Below are 23,115 nucleotides of genomic sequence, written 5' to 3' on the forward strand. Positions count from 1 at the left end.
AGGTATTCCAGTAGGTAGGATCAATTCCTCAAAGGAAATGGAAATATTTATCCTATATTGCTGATATCTGCCTCTTGGGCTGTATTTATAAAGTTACACCTGTACCAAAAACTAAGCTGCCTTACATATTAAATCATGCTAGTTCTAACACTGTAGCAGACTGCAGAGAGGCAAAAATGTTAGGAAGATGTTTAGAAACTGCTTTGCTACTTCAAATTGCAGGGCCTTCTATAGTGTCTTTTTATAAAAACCTGTGCATTGAGAAAATCAACTTTGATAATTTTTGTGTCACTAGCATTTTAGATCGTTTTTGATTAAAATGGACTAAAATATTAATGGCTGTCTGAATTACTGCTTGGCACAGATTTACTGAAGGAGGTAATTGGTGGAGGATGGGGTAAAGGAAGCCCAAATACCTAGCTCTTTACTGACTCTGTTTTCACTTTTGCAGCAGTCTGGCTTTCAATTTCATCTAAGCTGATACATCCAGTTCCCCAAAGGTGAATGTATTTCTATTCCACCCCTTTAAACCAAACCAACATGCCACATGCAAAAAAAAGCAAGTTTCCACAAACTTCTTGAGTATCAAAGGATTTGTTAAAGTAAAATAAATTAAGATCTCGTTTAGTTCAAGGTACGTGGCTTTTGTAATTAAGGTTTACATAGCCATTGATTCCATAGATAAAAATCTGCACATGGACTTAAGTCCTGTAGCTCTCATTAAATAAGTTAGATTTGTCTCATCCTGTACTTGTACTTCCTGTAGCTAGAGCTGTGGTCTTTAGAATAGCTTGTTCCAAGTAAATGTCAATACCTGTGCTTCCAAAATTAAGACTTTCAAGGAAGCAATAAATGAAGCAAACAGGAATATTCTAAATATTCATGGTAAAGTAACATACTTAACTACCAGGCTTTTGAACTGATTTTTCCATTGTGATTATCTGAATGCTGTAGTTAAGTCCACAAAATATATTGCTATACATGATTACAAGTTCAACATTAAAGCAGCATGTAACATAACAGCATTTCCCCCTCATATTCAGTAGACTTCAGTCATGCTTCAAGTGTGAATGAGTCTGCAGTCTCTCAGGTGAAATGGATGCCTTAAAGTGACTGGGATGGTGCTTTTCTGTGGGGTTGGGATGATGCTCAGCTTTGATGCTTTGGTAAGAAGTTTAGAAGACCAGCATGTTAAGGCAGCTTTACCTCACAGCCAGGTGTCACCGTCAGTGCTGCTAACAAGTTCCTTTTCCAGAGCTCCCTGTTGCTCTATGATAGTGCATCTCTTACATCTGCTGTAGCCTCATGAGCAGATCAACAGCAAGACTGATGTTTCATGTACTTCAAAGAATGGAAAAGTCCAAAACAGAATCTGGAACAAATCAACTGCTACATGCTGTGGAAGGACTTGTCGTGACAGCATGGTAGGACATCTCGATGCAGCTGAAAGACTGAGTCACAGTACAGAATGTAAGGACCCAAAGCATGTCTGAAGTATCCTAAATCTTGCATTTTCTAGAAAAAGCAAAAGGAGAACATGCTGGCTACTGACTAGAGTAGAACTCGTAGAACTCTTCCAGGTCACTATTATGTAAGAAAGTCTTATTACTAGTAATAGTGGAATTAGAAGAAACTGGGTTTTTCTCCTGCCTTGTAAAGGAGCTGAGTTGTGACTCTTGTGTTCTCTTATGCAAGGGGAGCAACTCTCCTTCACAGGGCAGGTGATTCACGGCTCAGCAATGCATTAAGACAGGAAAATTAAAATAGAGCTGCAGCCCAATACACTAACCAGTCCTTTGATGCCTTCAGGTCACTCTTCTTTCACCATAGTTCTTGCTTCAACTCGAGATGATAAACTAGCTCAGTGATTAGCTGCTGATCTCCACTAGCTGTGTTTTCCCATGGAGCAAGACAGACTCACTGAAATGTCCCTAATTTTGTGCCTTTATCGCTTCGTCTAAATCATCCACCACTTGCTGCAGCTTCTGGAGGCTGGGGTAGACGTTCTCCTCCATCCACTCCTCTACAGTACATTTGTGGAAGACTTGCTCCATGGCTGCTTGGAGGTCTTGCACCACACCATTCCACTTGGAGAGAAGACTAAGCAGGAATCATAAGAGAGAAACAATCACATTTGCAGGTGAGCTCTGCCCCAAGAGAGGCTTGGCTTACTGGGCCTTCTAAAGGGAGTATAGGCCTTAAAATGCCTTTACAGGAAAGGAGCATCTATTACAAGAGCTCAAAGAACTTGACCTTGTGCAGATGCACAAGGTTTGTGTATTAAGCACCATTAATCTTGGCACTTCCTGTAAGCAATGACTTTTTCGGTACTGAAATATGAACTCAAAAAAGCATTAGACGCATTTTAAGTCTAACTGAAACTTACTGTGAGACTTGGGAATTTAATTCTGTTTTTTTAATCAGGAAGAGTGGATGCAGTTGGGTATTCACATTACCACAGCAAAAAAAAAAAAGTACTAATTATGTATTTAGCATGAAGCAGCATGATGTCTAGGACAAGCTCTGGAAAGCTCATAGTGGCAGGGAGCAAGGTGGAGTGGTCTGGCTTTATTTCCCCTGCCTGGAACCTGGCCCACAGGGAGCTCCTGCATGGAGGTGAGTAACTGCTGTAAGAGGCAGCAGGTCTGTACAAGAGTAATTCCATGTACAAGTGAGAGTTTGTCAGAGACCAATTTTGTTCTTGTACCCAAAATAATTTTTCAGTAGAAGACACAGACAAACATTCTTAAAACCATAACATGAATCCTTCATGCTGTTTGGTTTCCACTGATGCTTCTGTAACCGTTCAAAAGGCAAGGACTCAAAACTATATGTACCTGAATGCCAAAATATGACAGATTTTGTTTCCCCTACAATGCAAAGTCAGTGGTGTTACCTTACTGCATCTGGCTGAAAGTGATGCATTATTATAGGATGGATAATCTTCCTTTTCCTGTGGTAGGGGCTGAACCAGCCTGTGACATACCTGAAAACAGACGTTAGCATGAGCAGGTTTTGACACAGCAGCAATGTACCTGTCTGTAGGCTGACAGGGAGGTGATAGGGCTTTAGCTGAACTACTTCTGCATAAACAGAGACAATGCTTATGGAGTAAGTAAACTGAAGTCTACGTATCCAGCTTGTAAAAGACTCTTCTTGGCAGGTAAGAATAACTGATCATGTGTTGCAATATAAGTTTTATTTCAAGCTCCATTTTTTGTAACTACACCATTAAAAATAATTTTAACTTTAAATAACAGCTGTAAAATTCAGGGAAGAACTAGGTTCTTGAGATAAGGCAGCACATGCCATTTAGGAGTCCTGCTGAAATACTTCAAATTTGAATCAAAATGCTATGTTCTGCTGAGGTGTCAATACATAGGGATGCAATGCCTGAAACAGAGCTTGATGTTTAAATCACTTTGCTGGAGTTATGCCCTGTTTTGAGAGGATACAGCTCCAACACTCCTGCAGACAGCAGAGAATCAACATAAACCTCATTACCTGTTCCTTTCAAGAAGTTCATCCACTGATGACTTGAGGTAGAAACTGATTTCGGTCACAAGCGTGAGAATATTGCTCCCAGGAAAGGTTCCCAGACTTGTGCTGTTCAAAAAAGATCCATTAGTTTCTGAACTCACCCCACCATGAGAAGAATATGAATCCTACAGCTGGAATTTTACCTCATGAAAGTATCAATTTCCAGGTTAGACATTCCCAGAAGCTCTTCCACATTTTCTTTAACCTTGTCAGAATATCCACCTGTCAGAAAACAGTGGAAATACATAAAGGAGCTTAAGTAACCAAAATGTTCATAAAAGGGTTTTTCAGGAGTACTCTGCATTGGCTTAGTTAGTTCTCCTTGGATGAAGATGTTTTTTAGAAGGTAAAATACAGACAGAACAAGGGGTGGGAGGAGTAAATTGTGTTTCACACAGTCACCTCATGCTAGGTAAAGCACTTTCTAGCTATGAGCTGCTATGAGCACTGCGTATTTTTAATGCCTTAGTTTTAATACCCAGTAGGTTGTGGGGATTTTTAGGTTGACAATAAGAAATGCAGTTAAAAGTTCTGTTGGCAACTGCCTGTGAAGAAACCAGACACTAAAGGAAATATTTCACCTGATAGTGTACTTCCTAGACAAAACTGGATTAGTTACAATGACTTTTACATGTAAAGAAGATCTAAATCTCGTTTAGTCTCATTATCTAATTTATATCTAAAAGTGTCTCATTTATATACCAATGGTGCTTCAAAGTTCTGAAAGCAATTCAGCTGCCTAAATTATTTTTAGTAGGAGCGTGAAGAAGTTTGTGACCATTTGCAGATGAGAACATAATGATTAGTATACTATGGCTATTTTTAAATACCTAAGCCAAGAGCCTTCCCTGCTCCCATATCACAAACATGCAACATGTGTAATTTATTGTTCATAATGCAGACCATGATCAGACAGTCAAACCACCTCAAACGATAAGCCTGTGCCAACCTTGGGGCAGTGCCACTTCACCCTTGTGCTAGGTATAAGCCGAGAGAATAAAGTTGCCATTGTACCATTCTTTAGTGTTTGCAGACATACAGCCAAGCATGGAATTGCCACTGGGAGAAGCTCACACAAAACAGAGAAGTGATCATACCTAGATAAGAAAACATTCATTGATTAGACATTCTATGGTTAGAACACACTAAACAAGTGGGAAGTCCTAAAATTGCTATCACTAAAATTCTAAGAGCTCTAGAAACACTGATTTCTGTCTCCAAGAATGAACCTTCTATCTCTGAAACACCAAGTGTTCCTATTTTACTAATAAGAAGAGCTCCAAACCAATTTATTTTCTCAAGCCAAATTAGGAACAGAAATCGAAATTCAGCTCTCTGGTATGCTTTCAGATCTCCTGACTTGCACAAAACCCTTTTTCTCCTTCATTGCATTAACAAATTTTTCTCTCTTATGCAACTTCATTCTATTTTAATCCACATTAGATGTTCAGATATACACTGTGTATTAACTATGCTGTCCATAAGCAGTTTAAGGTGGCATAAAGTACATTCAAGCCTTCAGATCGAATCTGCTGTTGTTGGTGTCTGCCAAAACAATCCCTCCTGCTGACTAATGCTGTACTGGTTAGCTGGAACTCTGAAATCCACCCTTTGTAGACAGTGGCTAAGGTCCAGCACTAACCAACAGCAAGGACTGCAAGGTTGCAAAGTTCTCTTCTAAATCTCCAGCATCCTTGGACCTCTTAAGGAGTTTTTGGGTGGAAGTTTGCTTCCAAGTGATCCTTAGAACCATTTAAAGGATGTTCCTTACCTCTGCCAGCCGGTCAGTGCGATACCTTCGAGGACATCAGCAGGGATTTTGCTTGCCACTTTCAGCCACTGAAGATGGTTTTTTAAGTGGTGTCCAATAAGGATTAGAGACTGATTCACTCCTGTAGCTCCTTTAAAAGCACTAGCAATCCACACCTTGGAGAAGCCGCATCTACGATACTTCTCTATGAGATGCACTGCAGTAAGACACAAAAGAACGCTTGCAGGACAAGTTTTTCTCTGTTTTCAGCCTTGACTTGTAATACTCCAGTTAAGGGAGAGCCAGGGCCAGTTATAACAGGTTTGTCCCACTGAGTTTTGAGCATCAGCAAGGAGGGAGATTTGACATCTTCTCTCAGCAACCTGCTCTGGTGACTGCCCTCCTGGTTTCATGTGCCCAGCTACTATGTTCCATCCCCCTAAATTGCTGCAATGCTAAGAACTGTAGGCATGTAATGAGAATTCACATCATCTGAAAACTGATTGTTGAAAGAAAATAAATAGTAGCAACTACTAGGAGAAACCAACCAAGGGCTATGTTTATGATATTAAAGCATCACAATTACTTCTATGCAGCTCAGCAGAGATGTACAAACCTTTGCCTTCCACATCCAGGTCCGCTGCGTAGTCCCAGATCATTGGCTGCACAAGCTGTGGCACCCCAGATTCTGAAAGAAAGAGTTCTTTTAAGTCACTGAAAACAGCCAGTTAAAAGTGAGAACTAAGTATGTATTACTGGTGTATCAGCACATGACTGAGTAAACTATGGCTTGTCACCAGGACCCTTCAATTGCAGCTGAAGCACCCCTGGCCTTTATTCAGCCTGGCTGGAATTTGAATGTGTGAGTTTCATGTGCCACTAAGTCCTCAGATGTTTTGAAACCACTAATATGGATCAGCAGTAACATTCATGGGAGAGCCTGTTCATCCCAAACTCATCTCATTCTTAGTCCCTTGCATCTATCTGTATACCTGCTGGTTGAACTAGCCAAGCTACAAACTGTACAGACAAGATTTCAGCTAAATTCAAAGGAAATATTCAGCCTTTAAGGCACAGATTGTTTGAGCTGTGCTTGCACAGAGCTTTGCTTTTCAAGATGCCTTTAAAGTACAAGTAAAGATACAGATTTAGCTTCAAATCTTATAATAATCAACCCCTGACTAGTTTTAAACATGGGAAACCAACCCCTAGAGAAACTGCAGTAAATCGTACAGAACCTTGGGATTTTAACTGCATCCCATTTTAGCTTGTTTAGTCTGGTTTTGCCTGTGGCAGTAGACTGCACTTTCCTAGAAGCTGTGCTGCATTTGTGGGAACTCCATGAATCCCATTTGCATTTTTTGGGATGACTTCCCACTGTTAAAGCCATGAATAGGTCAGTCACTGCTGGAGGAGCTGCACAGCTCTTCTGGTATTGTCTAAACCTGTGTAGAGCAGACATGTAAGGTGGCTCTGAAATGCTGGGACTCCTCACAGTTTAGCAGTAGTTTCCTATTTTTCAAGCAGCAAGACTCATGATGTCAGGTTCTTGGAGCTATCCCACAGTTCAGTATCAGAGTTTCTCATGATGGGCACTGTGATCACATACACTGTCAAAGATGCTTACAGGGTTGCAGCTTCTCTGTGGGAACCAGATGCTGCACAGAGCAACAACTAACATGAGTAGGTGGTGAGAGGCACAGAAATTTAGACTGAGATCACAAATGCTAATAGTTTTGGGGTTTTTAATGTGTAAAGAAAGCAGAATTGATGGCAACCTCTGTGTTTTCATTTGTCACTCTGTATTACCAGCTGCAAAACTAAAGTATATGTGTTGAGACTTACCGACTGTCATGCAGAAAGTCTGTGATGTAGCCAAGACTGAGTGTCTCTTCTCTCTAGTCTGTGTCACTGTGCCCTATCTCAGCTATTCTCGGATGTGTTGTTTTAACTGGTCGTGTGAGCATTTTCTGTATGCTACAAAACCTGCCTCACCCCATCAATGGCCACACACCTGCCAGTGTCTCCTCACTTATCCCTCGGAGCATGTCATCCCACACGATGGGTGTCACAGTGGGGTAAGATGAGGCCACACAACTCGCTACTGCTTTTATGTGGGATAAGCACAGCTTCTCTGGAGTGTTGTCCTGTTGCTGCAGCCACTGCTTTGACTCCTCTCCCTCGCCGAGGTAGTAGACCTGAAGCATCAAGCAAATAACCCTGACTTCGTTGTACAGGAATAAGTGGAACAGTTTGACACAGTATCATGAAATCATACAGCATTCAAAACCTATTGCACAGATGTGACACACTGAGTGGATGTATTTAAAAGCATCTCTCAGTGTTGAAGACACTGCAAGCATTTCTATCAGTCTGCAAGAGACTGCAGCCATGACTAAATGCATCATGTAAGGCAATATCCCTATAGAAACTAAAATATTTAAAGAATAATTAATGCATGCTGTGTTTGTCTTTGGGAGTAGCTTTCATCAGATTTAATCAGTTCAAATCCAGCAACCCTTAGGTCCTGAATTACATGAAATGAATTTCTTGTCTTGGGGAAAGAGATTTCTCTGTGTGAACCTAGAACTGACTTGGGGGCACATCCAAGAGCAGCCCCAGCATCCTTGTCCTACACAGAGAGTGGATTTGGGCCTCTTAAGCTGGATAAGCATTTAAACTCCCTGCTGGTTTAGAGCAGGTTTTATCTAAACTATGTTTATTCTACCTAAATAGGGGTTTTTTACTTATTCTCAGAAAGGCTTTTCTAGACTGGCTTGAGCTGGTGTTTTCCGTTCCTAAAATCCTACCCCAACATCACCACTGAAATGCAGAAGCCCTGGCCCTCACCATCATTCCTGACAAGGAAAACATTCCTGGCTCAAGACAAGCCCCACCTCATCACATCCGATGTGAAACCACTTTATGTCTCCATGCAGTGCCATGACCTGGTCAATCATGGCTTTGACCAGTGCCCGCGACTCCTCCTTGTGCGGGTTGAGGGCGTTGGGAAAGGCCTTCACCTCCCGGAGATGAGCAAACTCTTTGTGCTTCAGCACAAACTGCAAGAGAAAGGAGAGCCTGGGAACAGCCGCGTCCCCCTGTGCCACCTGGGCTCTGCTAACACTGGTTCTGCTAAAACCTGGGACTCGGCTGCCTGTGAGCTCGGGGCACAGCACGACTCCATGCAGGAGGGGCACGGCTGATGCTTGGGGCTGTCGTGGGGGTCTCTGACCACGAAGCACGCACGGGCTGGGGCGCAGGAAGCAGGGCGGGCAGTGCAGCATCACCCCAGTGCCCGCAGCGCCGGATGGCTGCAATGCTGGCAGTGATGGTGACCCCCCTCCGCCATCACCCTGCTCAGCCAGCCCCGCGCTCCCAGGGGTCTAAACCGCGCTGCCGCGGCCGGTGCTCACCTCCATGTGCCCGAAGGTCTGCACCAGCGGCACCACCTCCAGCCCCTGCGCTCTCGCCTGGCTCAGCACGGCCCGGACCTCCCCGGGGCTGCGGGAAGAGCGGGAGGTCAGGGTAGGGCCCGTGGTTGGGATCAGGATCGGGGTCCGCCCGTCAGTACCTGTATGCGTGGGGTGCCCGCAGCGGCCCCAGCGGCCCCGCATACGGGAAGGTGTCCTCATACTCCAGCAGCAGTCCGGTGGCGCCCAGGGAGCGAAGCAGCGGCAGCACCTGAGGGGCGGGAGGGGACAGCGGCGGGTGGGGTGGTGCCAGGCCGGGCCGGGCTCCCCGAGCCCCACCGCCGGCTCCCGCCTCACCTCCACCAGGTACCCTGCGCGGGGCGCGGCGCCCTTCATGTCCAGGTGCACCAGGCGCCGCGGCCCGCCCGCCGCCATGCCCTCCGCATGCCGCTGCTCCGCCCTCGATTGCTTCGGACTGCGCGCTTGCCGTTGGACGCGGCACAGCCGGTCCGCATCGATTGCTTTGGCCTGCCGCCGCGGTACGCTGGTACAAAGCGCACGGCAGCGGCTTTCTGGCCCGGTTCCGGTGTTCCGGCGCTCCGGCGCTGTCCGGTTGCTGCCGGTCCCTTCGCTGCTTCTGGTGTTCTGTTGCCCACTCGTCTGAGACGCTGCTGCTCGGCGGCCGATTGCTTTCCCCTGGCAGGCGGGGGAGTGCCGAACGCATCGCTCTGTGCCGACGGGCACTATGGCTCCGCAGCGGCGGGCCGCGCCGCGGGGTCCCGAGAGCGGGGGGACGGTGGCTGGGCCGGGCCGCGGAGGCCGCCGCCGCCACAGCAGGTACGGGGGGGACCGACCGCGTGGCTGTGGCGGGCAGCTCCAACCTGCAGGGGTGCGGCAGGGCGCGGGGCCGGTGGCTGAGGGGAGCGGCCTGTGGCAGCGCCGCCGGCCCCGGCGGGAGGGTGGCTGTAGGCTGTGGGCGCGCAGGGCGGGTGGTTCTGAACATCTGCGTGCGCTCGGGGTGCCGGGTCAGTCGGGTGTCGGTCCTCCCCTTCCATGGAATCCTGGAATCAACCACGTTGGAAAAGCCCTTTCAGCTCATCCAGTCCAACCCTTACCCCAGCCCTGCCAAGGCCACCCATGGCATTGAGGCCTCGTCTCCACGCTGTGTGAACATCTGCGGGCACGGTGACTGCAGCCCTGCCCTGGGCAGCCTGTTCCAATGCCTGAGCACCCTCTGGGGCAGGAGTTGTTCCTCATCTCTATCTAAACCTGCCCTGGTGCAGCTTGAGGCCGTTTCCTCGTCCCATCCCTTGTTCCTTGGGAGCAGAGCCCAGCCCTTCCTGGCTCCATCCTCCTGTCAGGCAGTTGTAGGCAGTGATAAGGTCCCCCCTGAGCCTTCTCTTCTCCAGACTGAACGCCCCAGGTCCCTCAGCCCTTCCCCATCACCCTTGTGCTCCAGGCCCTGCACCAGTTCCATTGCCCTTCTCTGGCCCCACTCCAGCACCTGAATGGCTTTCTTGGAGCGAGGGGCCCAGAACTGAACATTTATTCGAGGTGTGACCTTCCCAGTGCTGAACACAGGGGTATCGTAGTGGGTGGCTGGAGTGGTCCATCAGGCTCTGGAGTGGGTCTGTTGCTTATGTGGAGCTGTCCTTGTTTCCCTCCCCAGTGCCAAGAGGAGCCGAGGCCAGCAGGACTCACGGTGGAGGTGGCTGAGGGCCCTGTTCCTCCTTGCCTCTGCTGCCATCGGTGCCCTCCTGAGCTGGAGGTACCTGGGTGCTGAGGATGGAGTCACTGAGGTGCTGGCCCATCGCCGAGAGACCCTGCAGGACAAGTTCATCGAGATCCCCTGCTCCGAGGACTATGACAGCCACAAGAGATTTGAAGGTATTTGGATAGGACTGTCTGAAGTGGGATGAAGCAGTTTCCATAGGACCTTAGCTGCTGTTTGATGTCTGTTAAACCAGATTAACAGTGCAAACCCCCTCTGTTCCTGCCAGACACCTGCTTGCTGTGTGTATTGTTTAGATCCCTAAGTGTTCAGGCTTCTTGGGCCATCCCAGGAGTTGCTGCTTCTGAGGTTTTTCTGTCATTCCTATGTAATTCCTTTCTGAAAATGCTTTGCTTGGGTTCTGTGAAACAAATCTTTCGCTCAATCTGTTTCGAGTGTCTTTTCATATTCTCCTGATTCCTGTAATAGGTCTGTGGATGAGATTGTGGGTAAATGCCATACAGAGTATGGAATAGAACTGAGTTAGGCTATTGTCTGTGCTGCTATCATGTGGTAGTGGCACAAATGGCAGCTTCTAATACACTTGTTTTGAGATATGTAACAGTGTAGTAGGTTTTGATGCTGCTTGCAAAGTGCTTCTCTCTCTTTCAGCTGAGCCCGTTTTCTGTCAAATTGGTATTTATATTCTCTGGCACTTATTTCTGTAGAGTGTTGATATTGGATCTTTGAGAGGAATGCAAGGGTTTCATCTTCTCTGATGAAGAGCAGTAGGAGTCTAGGTCGCATTTTGCATAGTTGACCTAGGCTGATGCTCTATCTGTTTTGCCTGGAAAGAGGAACAAATGTGTTCTCTATTCTTGTGATGTTTTGGGGAGCAAGCTCTGCAAATACGAACTGCAAGGTGAAGTGTGACCTCTCTTGGCTTTGTTTGGGAACGATTGACATGGCTGGTGTCAACCTTATAGAAGCAAAAGCACGTCGTCTTGTGAGAGTTTGTGTTCTGGCTTTCTAATTAGATGTTTGCTTTCTACTGCATATTAGCTAATGTAAAAACATCTACTAAAACCCACATAGCATGTGTTCCCTTCTACTGTGCTTTCAGAAAGAGATCAGTGATATTAGAAACGTGTGAGCATCTGTTTGAAGTAGTTAATTGAAGCCGTGATAAACTTTGCTCTGGCTTTTTACTTCTCGTCTCCTGCTCGGTGTCCACAAGAGGGCGGTGATGAGCTGCTGAGCCTCCTGTTCTGCCAAAGCTGAGCTCTTTGCTCCACGTGTGTTACTGAAGGCTTGGTGGGGCAGTAAATGTGGATTACGGCTTTCTGCCAAACCGGATTCAGCCCCGGAGCTTTAGTCACTGTGGAAATAACTTCCTCTCACTCAATAGCTTTTCATTCTCTGTCTTTGCTCTGGCTTGACATCCACAGCTGGTGGCTCTGTATCAGAAGGAGGCACATTCCTGTCATCACTTGGTGCCTGATGCTCAGCTGTGAAGTTTCCACAGTTAAGATGAGCTTTTTATTTATGCACCTGTCTGCTTCAAACTGAACTGCTACAGCTGAGCTTCTAGTGTGCTTCAAATGATACGATAGTTGGTGTCACAGAACAGTGGGTTTATTTCCATAGCACTCCCTGCCAGTAGACATGCTTCATACAGAAAGAAGTGTAATTTTTCAGAGGACAAGTGCCTAACTTATTTGCAGAAGGTGTTCTGTGAGCACAGTCTCATCTGCATTCTGAGCCCTGTGATCACATCTTGGCCTTTTCTGCAGCTTTGAGACATGGTTAACTACTTAAACCTACTGTGGCAATTAGTGTGTCTGATGCAACTGCTGTGTAGTCTCTTATGTGCTGATTTATTGTGTCAGTGTGCAAAGCATCCATGATCACTGCCCAGGAGACAGTTTCTTTTCCAGAGACTAGATTGGTGGATGTGGAAAGCAGAGAAGTATGTGAGCAGTGGAGGAAAAGGTCTAGCATCTGGACGTTGGTGTGGTTATGGGGATGGCATCTGATAAATCTTTGCCCCCCTCATACCCTGCTTTGAAGCAGACAGCATTAGGAGAACATCATGATGAGGCTTTTTACTTCTGTGAATCATGCTGGGAGCATGTGGTTCTTGGCCAAGTACCACTTTAAGTAGAAGACAAAGCTGCAGTTAAGGCACTTGGATCACTGTGTTACATTCTGTTTCCTGTGTACTGAACAGGAGACAGATGGCTGAGGCAGTCACAGCTTCCAGCACCCAATTAAACTTGAATGCATGCAAAAATAACAGCCAGAGAGGGACCAATGTGGGTTCCTAGAATTAAAAAAAACCTTCCCAAACATTTTGTTGGTAAACATAAGATCCACTCAAAGATTTGTGATTTAGCTCAATCATAAATCACATAATGTCCTCCACACTCTACCCAATGTTCTGTTGGGTATAAAGATGTCACAGTTACAACAAGCTCAGTTTGGATATTGGCAGTTTACTTTTTTATAGTGAAATGTCACTGGGGGATTGGAATGAATTACCTGTGTTGTAACCCACTTGGTTTCCTGACCTTGATCTGTGTTTAAACGCTCTGCTTGGCGTGGGTGCCTTTGACTCAATTTAAGCATCTATCAAACAAGGGACTCTTCCCAAGCAAGGAAACAGTGTATGTATTTGATAGGTTGCTGGTGCTCCTCACCTTTTCACCCACACTCTTGCTCATTGCTTCTTTCTTCTTGAAACTGGTGTAAATGGAGGGCTTTGCAGCACACCTGAGCAGAGCCAAGGTATATCCAGTAAGAAGGAGCAGAAATTCCTACAAAGCACTTATGCTGTGTCAGGATTTCTCTTGCTGTCAGTCTGTGGTCATGGTTATCGTAATTGCTTTCCATCAGAGCAGGTGAATGCTTTTGACTTGCATGGGTGAACTGATTGATTTCTTTTCATGAGTTTCCCCCCACCCTTTTGTGTTCTGATGAGCAAATAATCCTTGAAGAGGAGCTCAGTTCAGCATCAATAAGGGTATTGGCAGATGCCAGGGAATGCACTCATCCCAAGTCTTCTGTGGCTTTGCATCTCTTTATGGATCTTCCCTAGTAAAGTACCAAGTGTGACATCCTAAGGTCTGTGGTGGCTCAGTATTGATCTTATTTCTTCTTGCCTGAAGGCCCGTGGACCAGTCTTCTAATTTCATGAGAAGTTTCATATGTTCTTCACCTGAAACGTGCTGCTGGCTTTTTCCATGAGCTTTTAAAATTTCATGTTAGGTGTCTTAGCCATTAATTTTAGGAGGCTTTCTTGTCATATGTCCAAGCTGTGTGCTTCAAGACACTTCTGAGTGAAGTTTCATATAAAAAGCCTCTCTTCAAGGTATATTTGTATGGACACCCCATACAGAATGTTGTCTGCTTCCATATGTATTTGGGAAGGGAAGGGGTTGAGCAGATCTGAATATACCGCTTTTATTCTCTTGGCAGTGTGGTTAGAATGTTCAAATTCACTGCTTCTTCCAAGTTAACATTGCTTTTCCAGTGGACAAATACAGTGGTTCTTAGTGCCATATTATCTAGCTTGACGTGATAGATATGCAAAGGAACACCAGTAAATCAGTTGTAACCCCAAAGTTTGTAATGAATTTGTAAAGGTTTTTAGCAGACTTAAGGCTTACAAGAATTATTTTCAGATCAACAGGAAAAGGAGTTTGTCTTTAAAGGCAGAAGTTGTACATTTTGCTTAACCAGAGCGCTGGAAGTGCTGAGTCATGTGTGGCAGCCACATCTCCAGGGCTGTAATGCTTCGTGTGGTGGGATTTATTCCTTTTAGATCACCTCCATTCTGTTGAATTTCAGTATGGATGCAGCAGGAAATAACCTGTCAGCTTATTTGGTGTAATTCCCATGAATTACACTCATTAGTCATGGTAGGTAAAGTGACGTAGCTTAGGTGAGCCCTGGGGACTTGAATCCATGTGGAATCACCAGTGACATTGGCTGGTTTGTCTTCTCTTAATTGCGTGCAGAGCACATCACAGTGAAGATGTAACTTTCTTGTAGTTTAAGTGATGTGAAATATTGTGAGTGCACCAGCGTCCCTTCTGAATGCTGTGAATTTCAAAGGGGAGCAGGACAACATTAGGGAGTTGGTTGGAGCCTTGTCTGAAAGATGTTTCTTTTCTCTCCCCTCTTTGTGTTCCAGGGTGCACGCCTAGGAAGTGTGGAAGAGGTGTGACCGATGCAGTGATTACCAGGGAAGAAGCTGAAAGGATCCGTAGGTAATTTTTCTTTTAGCTCTGCGGACTTTTAGGAGCATTTTACTGACGGTGCCAGTGTTTAAGGTGTAGCACAGAGCATGTTAGCTGAAGGAGGAGGTTAAAACAGGTAGTATTCTTTTAAAGTGATTTTTTTCTGGTTTTGCTGTAGTGGAGGCAGTTCTCTTCCATAGAGTCTGCCTCTATGGAGCTCTGTGGGACATGAGTGTTGTAGAGAAGGAAAGAAAGCCAATTAAGTATGTTTTAAAGGATTTTCACTTGGCCTTCTGTTCCATTTGGCCTTTAAAACCAGAACACCATAAACCTCCTTTCAGCTAGTTTCTGGGTAATTATGAGCTGGTGCTGACCATGGAGTGCTTTATGAACATCAAGCGGTGAGTTTTAATCAAACCGTAGGGGACCCTGTGAAATTATGCACTTAGAAAAGTTACCAGCTTTCTTGAGTGTGATTTGCATTTGATAATCATGTCAGTGGGGAATATCACTGTCATGCTGAAAGTGGTATGCAGCTTGCTTAAGTGCTTTGCTCCCTAGTTGGGCTGACCACTCTGAGTTCAAATTCAGTTGGAATCCTGACTTTTTGGATACAGGTTATTTGCATTGTCCAGGTATATTTGCCCTGCTGCTAAGAATCAAGATATGGGGGTGTTTTTATGCTTAATCTTACTTGGCCAAAATGAATTTGAAAGACTGGGGGTGTGTTAGGGACTTATGGAAAGGGGCTACAAGCTCAGATACTTTATTTCATAATAGGCTGCAAGATTCAGTTTCCAATAAATAACAGCTTCTCTTAACTCATTTGGGTTACCTGATGCGTCAGATACCACTTACTGAAGTTACATGTTGTAAATAATGACATTAAAGCACAAAGTGATCAGACTTCAGTTCTCATCTGAGGTTATTGTTTCGCCTGCAGAATAGCAGAGAGGGGACTGTCCTTGGGAGGATCTGATGGAGGGGTGAGCAGTGTCCTGTTACTTTTTACATTCTTTTACTGTGAAGGCAAGGTTATAAATCATTCTGGGGGCTGAAGGAGGTGGAGAATTTTTCCTTACATTCAGATTTGGGGAAAAAACATTTGCTTGGGAAGTTATTTTATCTCCCATTAATACTTCTGCTAGCAGTGTAATCATGACTTCTGCAATAACAGCTGAGATTTCATATTACTCAGTTTTGCTGTTTCTGGTGCCTCTCTTGATCTGGTTTTCTCCTCCATCTGGAAACAGTTGCTACAGCAGAACTGCACAAGTCTGACTTCTGAAACTAAACTGCACTGGTTCATAGCATCGTGTGAAAATTGGTTTTGTGTAGTGACAAAAAATGCTGTGCAATATCCTCAGACAACCCTGAGTAATACTCTTTAAAGAGAAGTGGATTTGGTTTCATTTTTAATGAGCATGCTTACTCTCATTTCTTTCCCCTGTCTTTGTTCTTAGGATGTCTTTGTGCGTGAACAGACCTTTTCTTGAGTATTTGTGAACACATCAACTTCCTCAGGCCCCTGCTGAGTTAGGGAATGTATTAGGAGGAAGTTTTTCTTTGAAACCAAAGATTTTTGTCATTGTTGTGATTGCTGGAAAATGATAACTGAGAAACTTAAGCAGTGTTGTCCCTCTACAATATACTTAGAATCCTCTGTTCAGTTCTGTCAGAATCCCTTAGATGATCCCTGTTCAGTTCTGTGGTTGCATAATTTGCTGCTTGGCCTATATTACTGTGCCTGTGGGGACCTGCAGCTTAACTCCTGTCATTAGTGTTGTCAAATGGGTTTCCTATCCTGTTCTTTTGGGACCTACCTGTGATTTTGCATTAGACTTCCACAAAGAGGGATTAGAAGGGCAGTGCATAACACAGACCTTTATGGATTTGGACCACAGAAAGCTAACATCCAGCTGGGGATCAGGGAACTGGGGATACTGAGGCAGAGAAAGCTTGAAAGAGGCATGAAGTGAGGTAAATATCATTTTGGAAGCATCATTGTGAGTGGGTTTTTTTGTTTTGTCGTTTTTTTTAAGGGGAGGGAAATGAGAGAGGGGAGGAAGATTCTGTTGCTCCAATAAAATAAGTTTCTTAAGAAATCCAATGTCCATTGAGATGTCTGGGCTCTCATCCAAGTCTTCTCACATTGCTCAGCATCAGTAAATGTGAGGAAGTCATTGCATGCTGTTAGTCCTCAGGGAGGGGTCCAAGAAGAAAGTTGTGTGATAGTGCATTGAGACCTTACCCAGTGTATAAATACTGAAAGATGCTAAAAACAAGGCTGGCCAGTGGTCCAGGAGGGCTTGCTTATGGGAAGCCTTTGAATACAGTTTCTTCACCTAGTTTCTTTCATGCCTCTTTCTCCCTGTTGTTGTCATGTTTCTTTTTTGATGTGCATGCTTGTATTCCCAATGTCATGGTATGTTTCCAGTAGTGCATCTTGACTCCCAGATATCATTAAATACTGTTAGATGTGTGCTGATGATGTAGAGATTAAACTTTCTTTCTTCGTTTGAGCCTTTTATCTTTTCAAATCTCTTATCTACATAACATACAAAATGCTTCAAGTCTTACTTCACCTAGCTGCTTTGCCTGTATGCCGCTCAAGCGTCAAGCCTGTTGGATGGGGTCTGGCTGGTTGCTTTAAATTTCTTTGGCTTTAGAGTGTTTGGATAATTCCATGCAGTTATGTCTGTTGTTCTAAGACTGATCTTTTTCCTTAAAAATTCCTTAAATAACTCCTTGTTTGTGTTTTTTAATTCTTTCTTTAGCCCCTTTTATCTCTCCACTATTCCAGATAAAACTTCTTTAGATTTCTGTTAAGGTGCACGCTGCTTTTTTACTCTTTCTGATTTCCTCTTCACCCCTTTGTAAGCAACACTTCTGATCTCTCCCCCTATCTGTTACACTTCTTTTGAATTCACAGAAGTGGATTTGTGTTTGTGCTGGATATAATTTATTAAAGACCTAAACCTGCAGTTTGTGACTGTCAATTTTCTCCTCTTTTTGTTTGCTACCCTTCCTCGGAGCAGTGAAGTATAGCACAAAAACTCCTTTCCTTTTCCATCCTTTTGTTTTGAGGCAGTTCCTGCAAACATCTGAATTATTGAAACCTCCCAGGAGTCATGTCCCAGTTGTCTTGCTGAGCTTGCCTCTGCTCTTCTTTTTTAATTACACCTAGATTTACTTGTACTCACACAGGGAGTGAGGCTGGAAGAGGCTGTTGTAATCTTCTAGTCTGACTTTAAACAGAAGCCATACAGGAGCATCTTCTCCACCAGAATGCTGCTTTCCCTTGTATGCCTCTGTAAAATGGTTTTATACTCTGCAATCCAAGTTCTGTGAATGAAGAACATCAGTTCTCATGATGTTTGCACTAGCTTAGGTTTCTTAAAGATAATGACATCTCCTTTTCCAACCTACATGATTCTAAGATTCTTTCCCTGCCTAATACTTACTCACTATCCTTGCTTGCATTGTCGCTTTGGTAATGACTCATTCGGTCACATTTTTATAGGTGCTGCCGTCATAACATCTCTCTAGTGTAAATGAAACTCTTCAGTATCATCAGACCATTTGGCATTTATTTAGAAGCCCCAGAAAAGAAGCCCCTTGTTGCAGCCAGTCAGCAGCAGTCTCTTTCCTGTGTTGCAGCAAAACTGGCAGGAGTAGCCACCTAAACCTCCCTTTTGCAAGGGAAAATAGAAGTTCTGAATCACTAGGTGAAGCAAACAACCTGTATGGCTGTACTGCCAAGCAAAGGCTTCTGGTGTGGGCCCACTGACCCATGCATAGAAGAGTGGTTCTGCAGACCATATCCCTCCTTGTTCCGCTTTCAGTCCTCCCAGCCAACCTCTGAAGTCCTCAAAATGCTTTCAGCTCTGTGGTTTCTTTTTCCAGCAAGAAGATAAAGCATCTGCCTAATACTTGTCTTACCTCATACCTCTACTACAGACTGCAGAGTTTTCTTCCTTCTTGATTAGTCTCCTGATAGCACTTGGCGATGTCTTTCACTTTCCTTACAGCAGTGTGTTGGTGTGATTATCTAGACCTAACTCTAGGAAGCTGGAGAGGGATTTCAAGGTGGGGTTGTTTCGAAGGCCTCTCTAAGGCTGCCTTGCAGTGAGAGTAAGTTTGCTGCTGCTCAGCAGTTGGTGGCCATGTGGAACCTCCATTGCTCTTCCCTCTTAGTGTGTGAATGTTCCCGCAGGAGGAGTGGGAAGGTTTGGGGTGCTACCAGCTCCTCTACACAAACAGAAATAAGTTTTTGTGTTCTTCTCTTTTGGGCAGTTTCTGCTGTTTTCTGTAAAAGTATCACTTAAAACTTTTTAAGGGTGGAGGAATTGCTGTAGAAGTGAATATATGTTTAATGGTTACCAGTGTCTTTTAGTGAGGATCAAAGGGCAGGGCCTGTCAAGCTTTGAAAGTTTGGGAAATTGCTCCTTCCTGCCATATGCTGAGGAGTCATGGTTAGTTGCATGTTCCTCTGGAATTGTGAGGAGTGAGCGGGGAATGTGGGACTACAATACTGAGAGTCCACAAGAACATACATTTGTGTTTGAGTTGTTTTTTGAATCAAGTTCAATTTACTTTATATAGAAGTTCTTTAAACAAGCCTCTTGGAAACAGGTGTTCGGGTATGTCTGTTTGCAGCATTCCTGCCATCTTCCTATAACCTGGATAGAGCTTTCAGCCTGGGACCACTCACCTAAATTGCAGGCTGACCTTTGTCCAGAGGGCTGAACTTGAAGTAACAGTGTTGACTCAGCTTCCCACTAAGGTGTTTTTCCCAGTGTAGGAAATAATGCTGCAAATGTTTAATGTTCTGAAATGGCAGAGGCCAAAAGAAATGTTTCAGTTTCTTTTCAAGGCGGCTGTTAAATAGCTCTGTGCTCATGCCTAATCAGGTCCTTGTCTGTTTGACATTCACTTGTTTCCCCTGCCTGAAACAACCCTTAAGAATATTCTTTCTTTTTCAGATTCTCTTGCCAGTATTCATGTGGCTTTTCTAGTCTTACATCTCGGTTACTGTCTTTAAAGCTGTGAATACTTCTTGAGGGGTGTCTCTTATTGATTCATTTGGTTATTTTGCATCTTTGCAACTGTAATCACCTGAAGCTTGAGAAGCGAGAAGAAATGTGTGTGCTTGGGAAGCACGTTGAAAGTATTTGAAAGGCAATTTGGTTTTAGATTAAATTCATCTTTTCAGGTGTCCTGTTACTTCTCTGTGTAATCTACTTCAGCGTGATCACAAGTATGGATTTGAAGCTACCTGGGAGCAGTTAACTGCTTCTAGCTGTAGCTTAGGCAATTGCATAGAGCCAGAAAGCAATAAATGAACATTTTGCTGCTGAATCTTGAGTCAAGCTTATTCAAGAACTGCCCTTGCAGGAGTGTGAGAACTTGTTTCCTTCACAGTCCTCTGAAGCTTTTGGAGAACTGTGGGAAGAGGGGGTCTGAAAAGCTCATGCTATGTTCATTTGAATAGCTCATAGAATCATAGAATAGTTAGGGTTGGAAAGGACCTTCAGATCATCCAGTTCCAACCCCCCTGCCATGGGCAGGGACACCTCACACTAAACCAGGGTACCCAAGGCTTCGTCCAGCCTGGCCTTGAACACTGCCAGGGATGGAGCATTCACAGCCTCCCTGGGCAACCCATTCCAGTGCCTCACCACCCTCACAGGAAAGAACATCCCCCTTATATCCAATCTAAACTTCCCCTGTTCAAGTTTGAACCCGTTACCCCTTGTCCTGTCACTGCAGTCCCTAATGAAGAGTCCCTCCCCAGCATCCCTATAGGCCCCCTTCAGATACTGGAAGGCTGCTATGAGGTCTCCAGGCAGCCTTCTCCAGGCTGAACAGCCCCAACTTTCTCAGCCTCTCTTCATATGGGAGTTGCTCCAGCCCCTGATCATCCTCGTGGCCTCCTCTGGACTTGTTCCAACAGCTCCATGTCCTTTTTATGCTGAGGACACCAGAACTACCATTACCTTGCATTTTTTCAAAGGGGTAGATGGAATTGTTTGGGTAGGCTTATTAAAAGCAAGTTATTATATCCCTTTCAGGAGGAAACATTAGTGGAGTTCCGATTTACCTCTGAAGCTCAATTGAGCCTGCAGCAATTTTCTTTTACTGAGAGATTCTCATGAGTGTCTTCTTCCACCATGATCCAGAGGAGGTGGGACAAAAGTGCTTTGAGACTAAGGGAGAGCATAAGCTGTGTTGCTAGCCCAGCACTGCAGCTCTCACATGCCTCTGGACTCATGATTTGCTTCTGCTCATTCACCAGCCTGTCTGAATTTGGGTATAGAGACAAAGTGGCTTCAAACAGTGCTGTTCCAACCATGCCCAGAAATTCCTGTTGCTGGTAAGATGGAAGGTATCATTCTTTCCAGGCGGCATACCTTCTGGTATTATTACTGTTTGGATTTTGTTACAATAATGGGAATGGTATGTCATGCATCAAGGAATGCCAAAATCCAAGATGAGTGTGTTTGCCCGGATATTGTATATCAAAGATGTCATTACTTTGGTGCTGGTCAAGTTAATTAACTGTTGCTACTTGATATTTCCAGTATAAATAAATAAGCCAGCTATTAGGCAGTCATATTTTTAAGCACTGGTTAAGTGAAGCAAAACAAACATGTATTTTGTGGACAGCAAGGGACATGCAAAAGTGTACTTGACTTGATTTAGAGAGAGGATTTAGAGACCTGAGAGGTAGCTTTCCCTCTTGGCAAATCTGAATACTAATCTCTTTAGCTTGGTCTGGAGCTCAGCAGAAGTGTTTAGCTTGAATTGGATGAGGGAATAGATTGAATTTTCATCTGTAAAAACTTTTCACTCTTTGGTTTTCTTTTACAGTGGTTTAGAAATTGAGGCGAAGAAGTTTGGCTCTAGTAAGCCTCAGAATTATAATTGTTCTTTTAAACAGACTTTTATGTCCGTATTAAATCTGAGAAGTATACAGGAACTCCTGGTGAAGGAGTTTTAATAACAAATGTTGGGCAAGATAAATATTGGTGCTGCTATTTGAGTGCCTCACAAATATTGGAAAATTAGTCATCTTTGTGTGGAAGGGAAATGTCTTCAAGGAGGGATCTTGGAACACAGTGCCTTCCTCCTAGCCCATGGAGGAGGGCTTTGGCACTTCTCCATCAGATCTGAATCTCAGGAGTAGAGGTTCTATGCTTTTTTCATAGTACGTTAATATTTTATGCACTTATAGCAAGCTGCAGGAGGTTTTGTAATTGTACAGTAAGCTTTAGGATGTGAATCTGGATGCTAGAAGCTAATATTTTTACTTGGGAGGCTGTGAAAAGTGAGAACCAGCTTGGGACAGTTATTGAAGGTCATAGTTAAATAATGATACAACCTTTTCATGCTCATTTGTCCTGTTTTCTTGTTTCTTTTCCCAGGCCTCAATTCTGGACTTGCACTCCGGAGCTCTTTCCCTGGGGAAGCATTTTGTTAATCTGTACAGGTAAAGGGGGCTGTGGCTTGCTGCCTCTTGTTACCCTGCACCTTCAGTGCTCATTGCCTTTCCATGTTTCTCAAACCCTGTGGGCTGGAATTAGAAATGACAGACTGCAGGAGCTGGGTAGAGTCACCACAGTTTCCGTGACCGTTTATAGTGCTTCTGTGGCAGGGAAACTGATCTTGTGTTGAAGTGGGCTCTTTGAGAGCTGCCATTACCTTTCTTTTCAGGGTTCTTACACCAGTAAATAATAGTACTTTTTCACATTTATAGTCTGGTTTGTCAGCAGTGGAAGAAATCAAGTAGCTTGAACCCTTAAATTTGAATCCAAGTGCTTATTTCATGGTGTGGGCAGACTCTTCTCATGTCTGGGGTATTCCATTAACAGTTGCTGCCTCTTGATCCTTAAATCTTTTAGCATTTAATCATTTAGCAATGCTTTGGTGTGTTATGCTCAGAAGCATTTGTAGAATTCTTTTGTGTTGCTTTTTCACTTCCTGATTGTGGGTAAAGCACAGTTGGGGGTGAGAATGCCTCTTGGTGCTGCTCAGGCACTCTTGATTCAGCAACTCCTCTTTCAGACTTGTTTAATTTTTCAGGTACTTTGGGGACAAAATTCAAGACATCTTCACAGAAGAGGATTTTGCATTATATCGGTAAAGCTTTCCAATAGCTGCTGGATGAACCACAGAATGTAGCGTTATTTCTTGTGTGCATTGCAGGTTGGGAGGGGATTATCCTTTGGATTCAGATGTCCAATTGGTTCTGCAGCTCAAAATGTCTGTGAATTAGGATGCCTTGGGGAAAATAAGTAGAAAGGCCTTTGGTGACTCCCTGATCAATAACATTGGCTGCTTTAAGTTTAGCTGCATGACAATGTCAGGACAGTATTTATGGTGTAAATGTAATCAGAACAATGGCAGCATCACACCTTTTTGTTTCTGTGTAGGAGGTTGATGCCAGCCCTGCAAGCA

General features: G+C 44.3%; 2 protein-coding genes across 4 annotated transcripts in view; one reads left to right on the forward strand and one right to left on the reverse strand.

Annotated features, from left to right (window-relative positions):
- Positions 1-1,921: 1,921 nt before the first annotated feature.
- HEXD (hexosaminidase D) lies at positions 1,922-9,295 on the reverse strand. Its single transcript, XM_061377059.1, has 12 exons — positions 9,061-9,295; positions 8,865-8,974; positions 8,707-8,794; positions 8,188-8,352; positions 7,305-7,488; positions 5,907-5,978; positions 5,312-5,507; positions 4,555-4,637; positions 3,684-3,762; positions 3,505-3,606; positions 2,897-2,986; positions 1,922-2,100 (listed from the first exon to the last, which is right to left on the reverse strand). Exons 1-12 carry the CDS (start codon positions 9,136-9,138, stop codon positions 1,932-1,934), a joined length of 1,416 nt encoding a protein of 471 aa, XP_061233043.1. The 5' UTR covers positions 9,139-9,295; the 3' UTR covers positions 1,922-1,931.
- A 72-nt stretch (positions 9,296-9,367) lies between these two features.
- Positions 9,368-23,115, forward strand: part of OGFOD3 (2-oxoglutarate and iron dependent oxygenase domain containing 3) — a 38,124-nt gene continuing 24,376 nt past the window's right edge. The window contains exons 1-6 of one of the 3 annotated variants that reach the window (XM_061377061.1): positions 9,371-9,540; positions 10,373-10,590; positions 14,610-14,685; positions 15,599-15,641; positions 22,083-22,147; positions 22,741-22,797. In XM_061377061.1, coding sequence (XP_061233045.1) covers positions 9,449-9,540; positions 10,373-10,590; positions 14,610-14,685; positions 15,599-15,641; positions 22,083-22,147; positions 22,741-22,797 — 551 coding nt within the window. In that variant the 5' untranslated portion in view covers positions 9,371-9,448. Of the gene's footprint in view, positions 9,541-10,372; positions 10,591-14,609; positions 14,686-15,598; positions 15,642-22,082; positions 22,148-22,740; positions 22,798-23,115 lie in introns of all 3 variants that reach the window. The other 2 variants (XM_061377062.1, XM_061377063.1) reach the window with 2 other exon arrangements.

The sequence above is a fragment of the Neopsephotus bourkii genome, unplaced genomic scaffold (genome assembly GCF_033783945.1).
Source record: "Neopsephotus bourkii isolate Nb327-2 ecotype Australia unplaced genomic scaffold, CSIRO-AGI_Nbou_v1 NB_1749, whole genome shotgun sequence".
Taxonomy (NCBI): Eukaryota; Metazoa; Chordata; class Aves; order Psittaciformes; family Psittacidae; genus Neopsephotus; species Neopsephotus bourkii.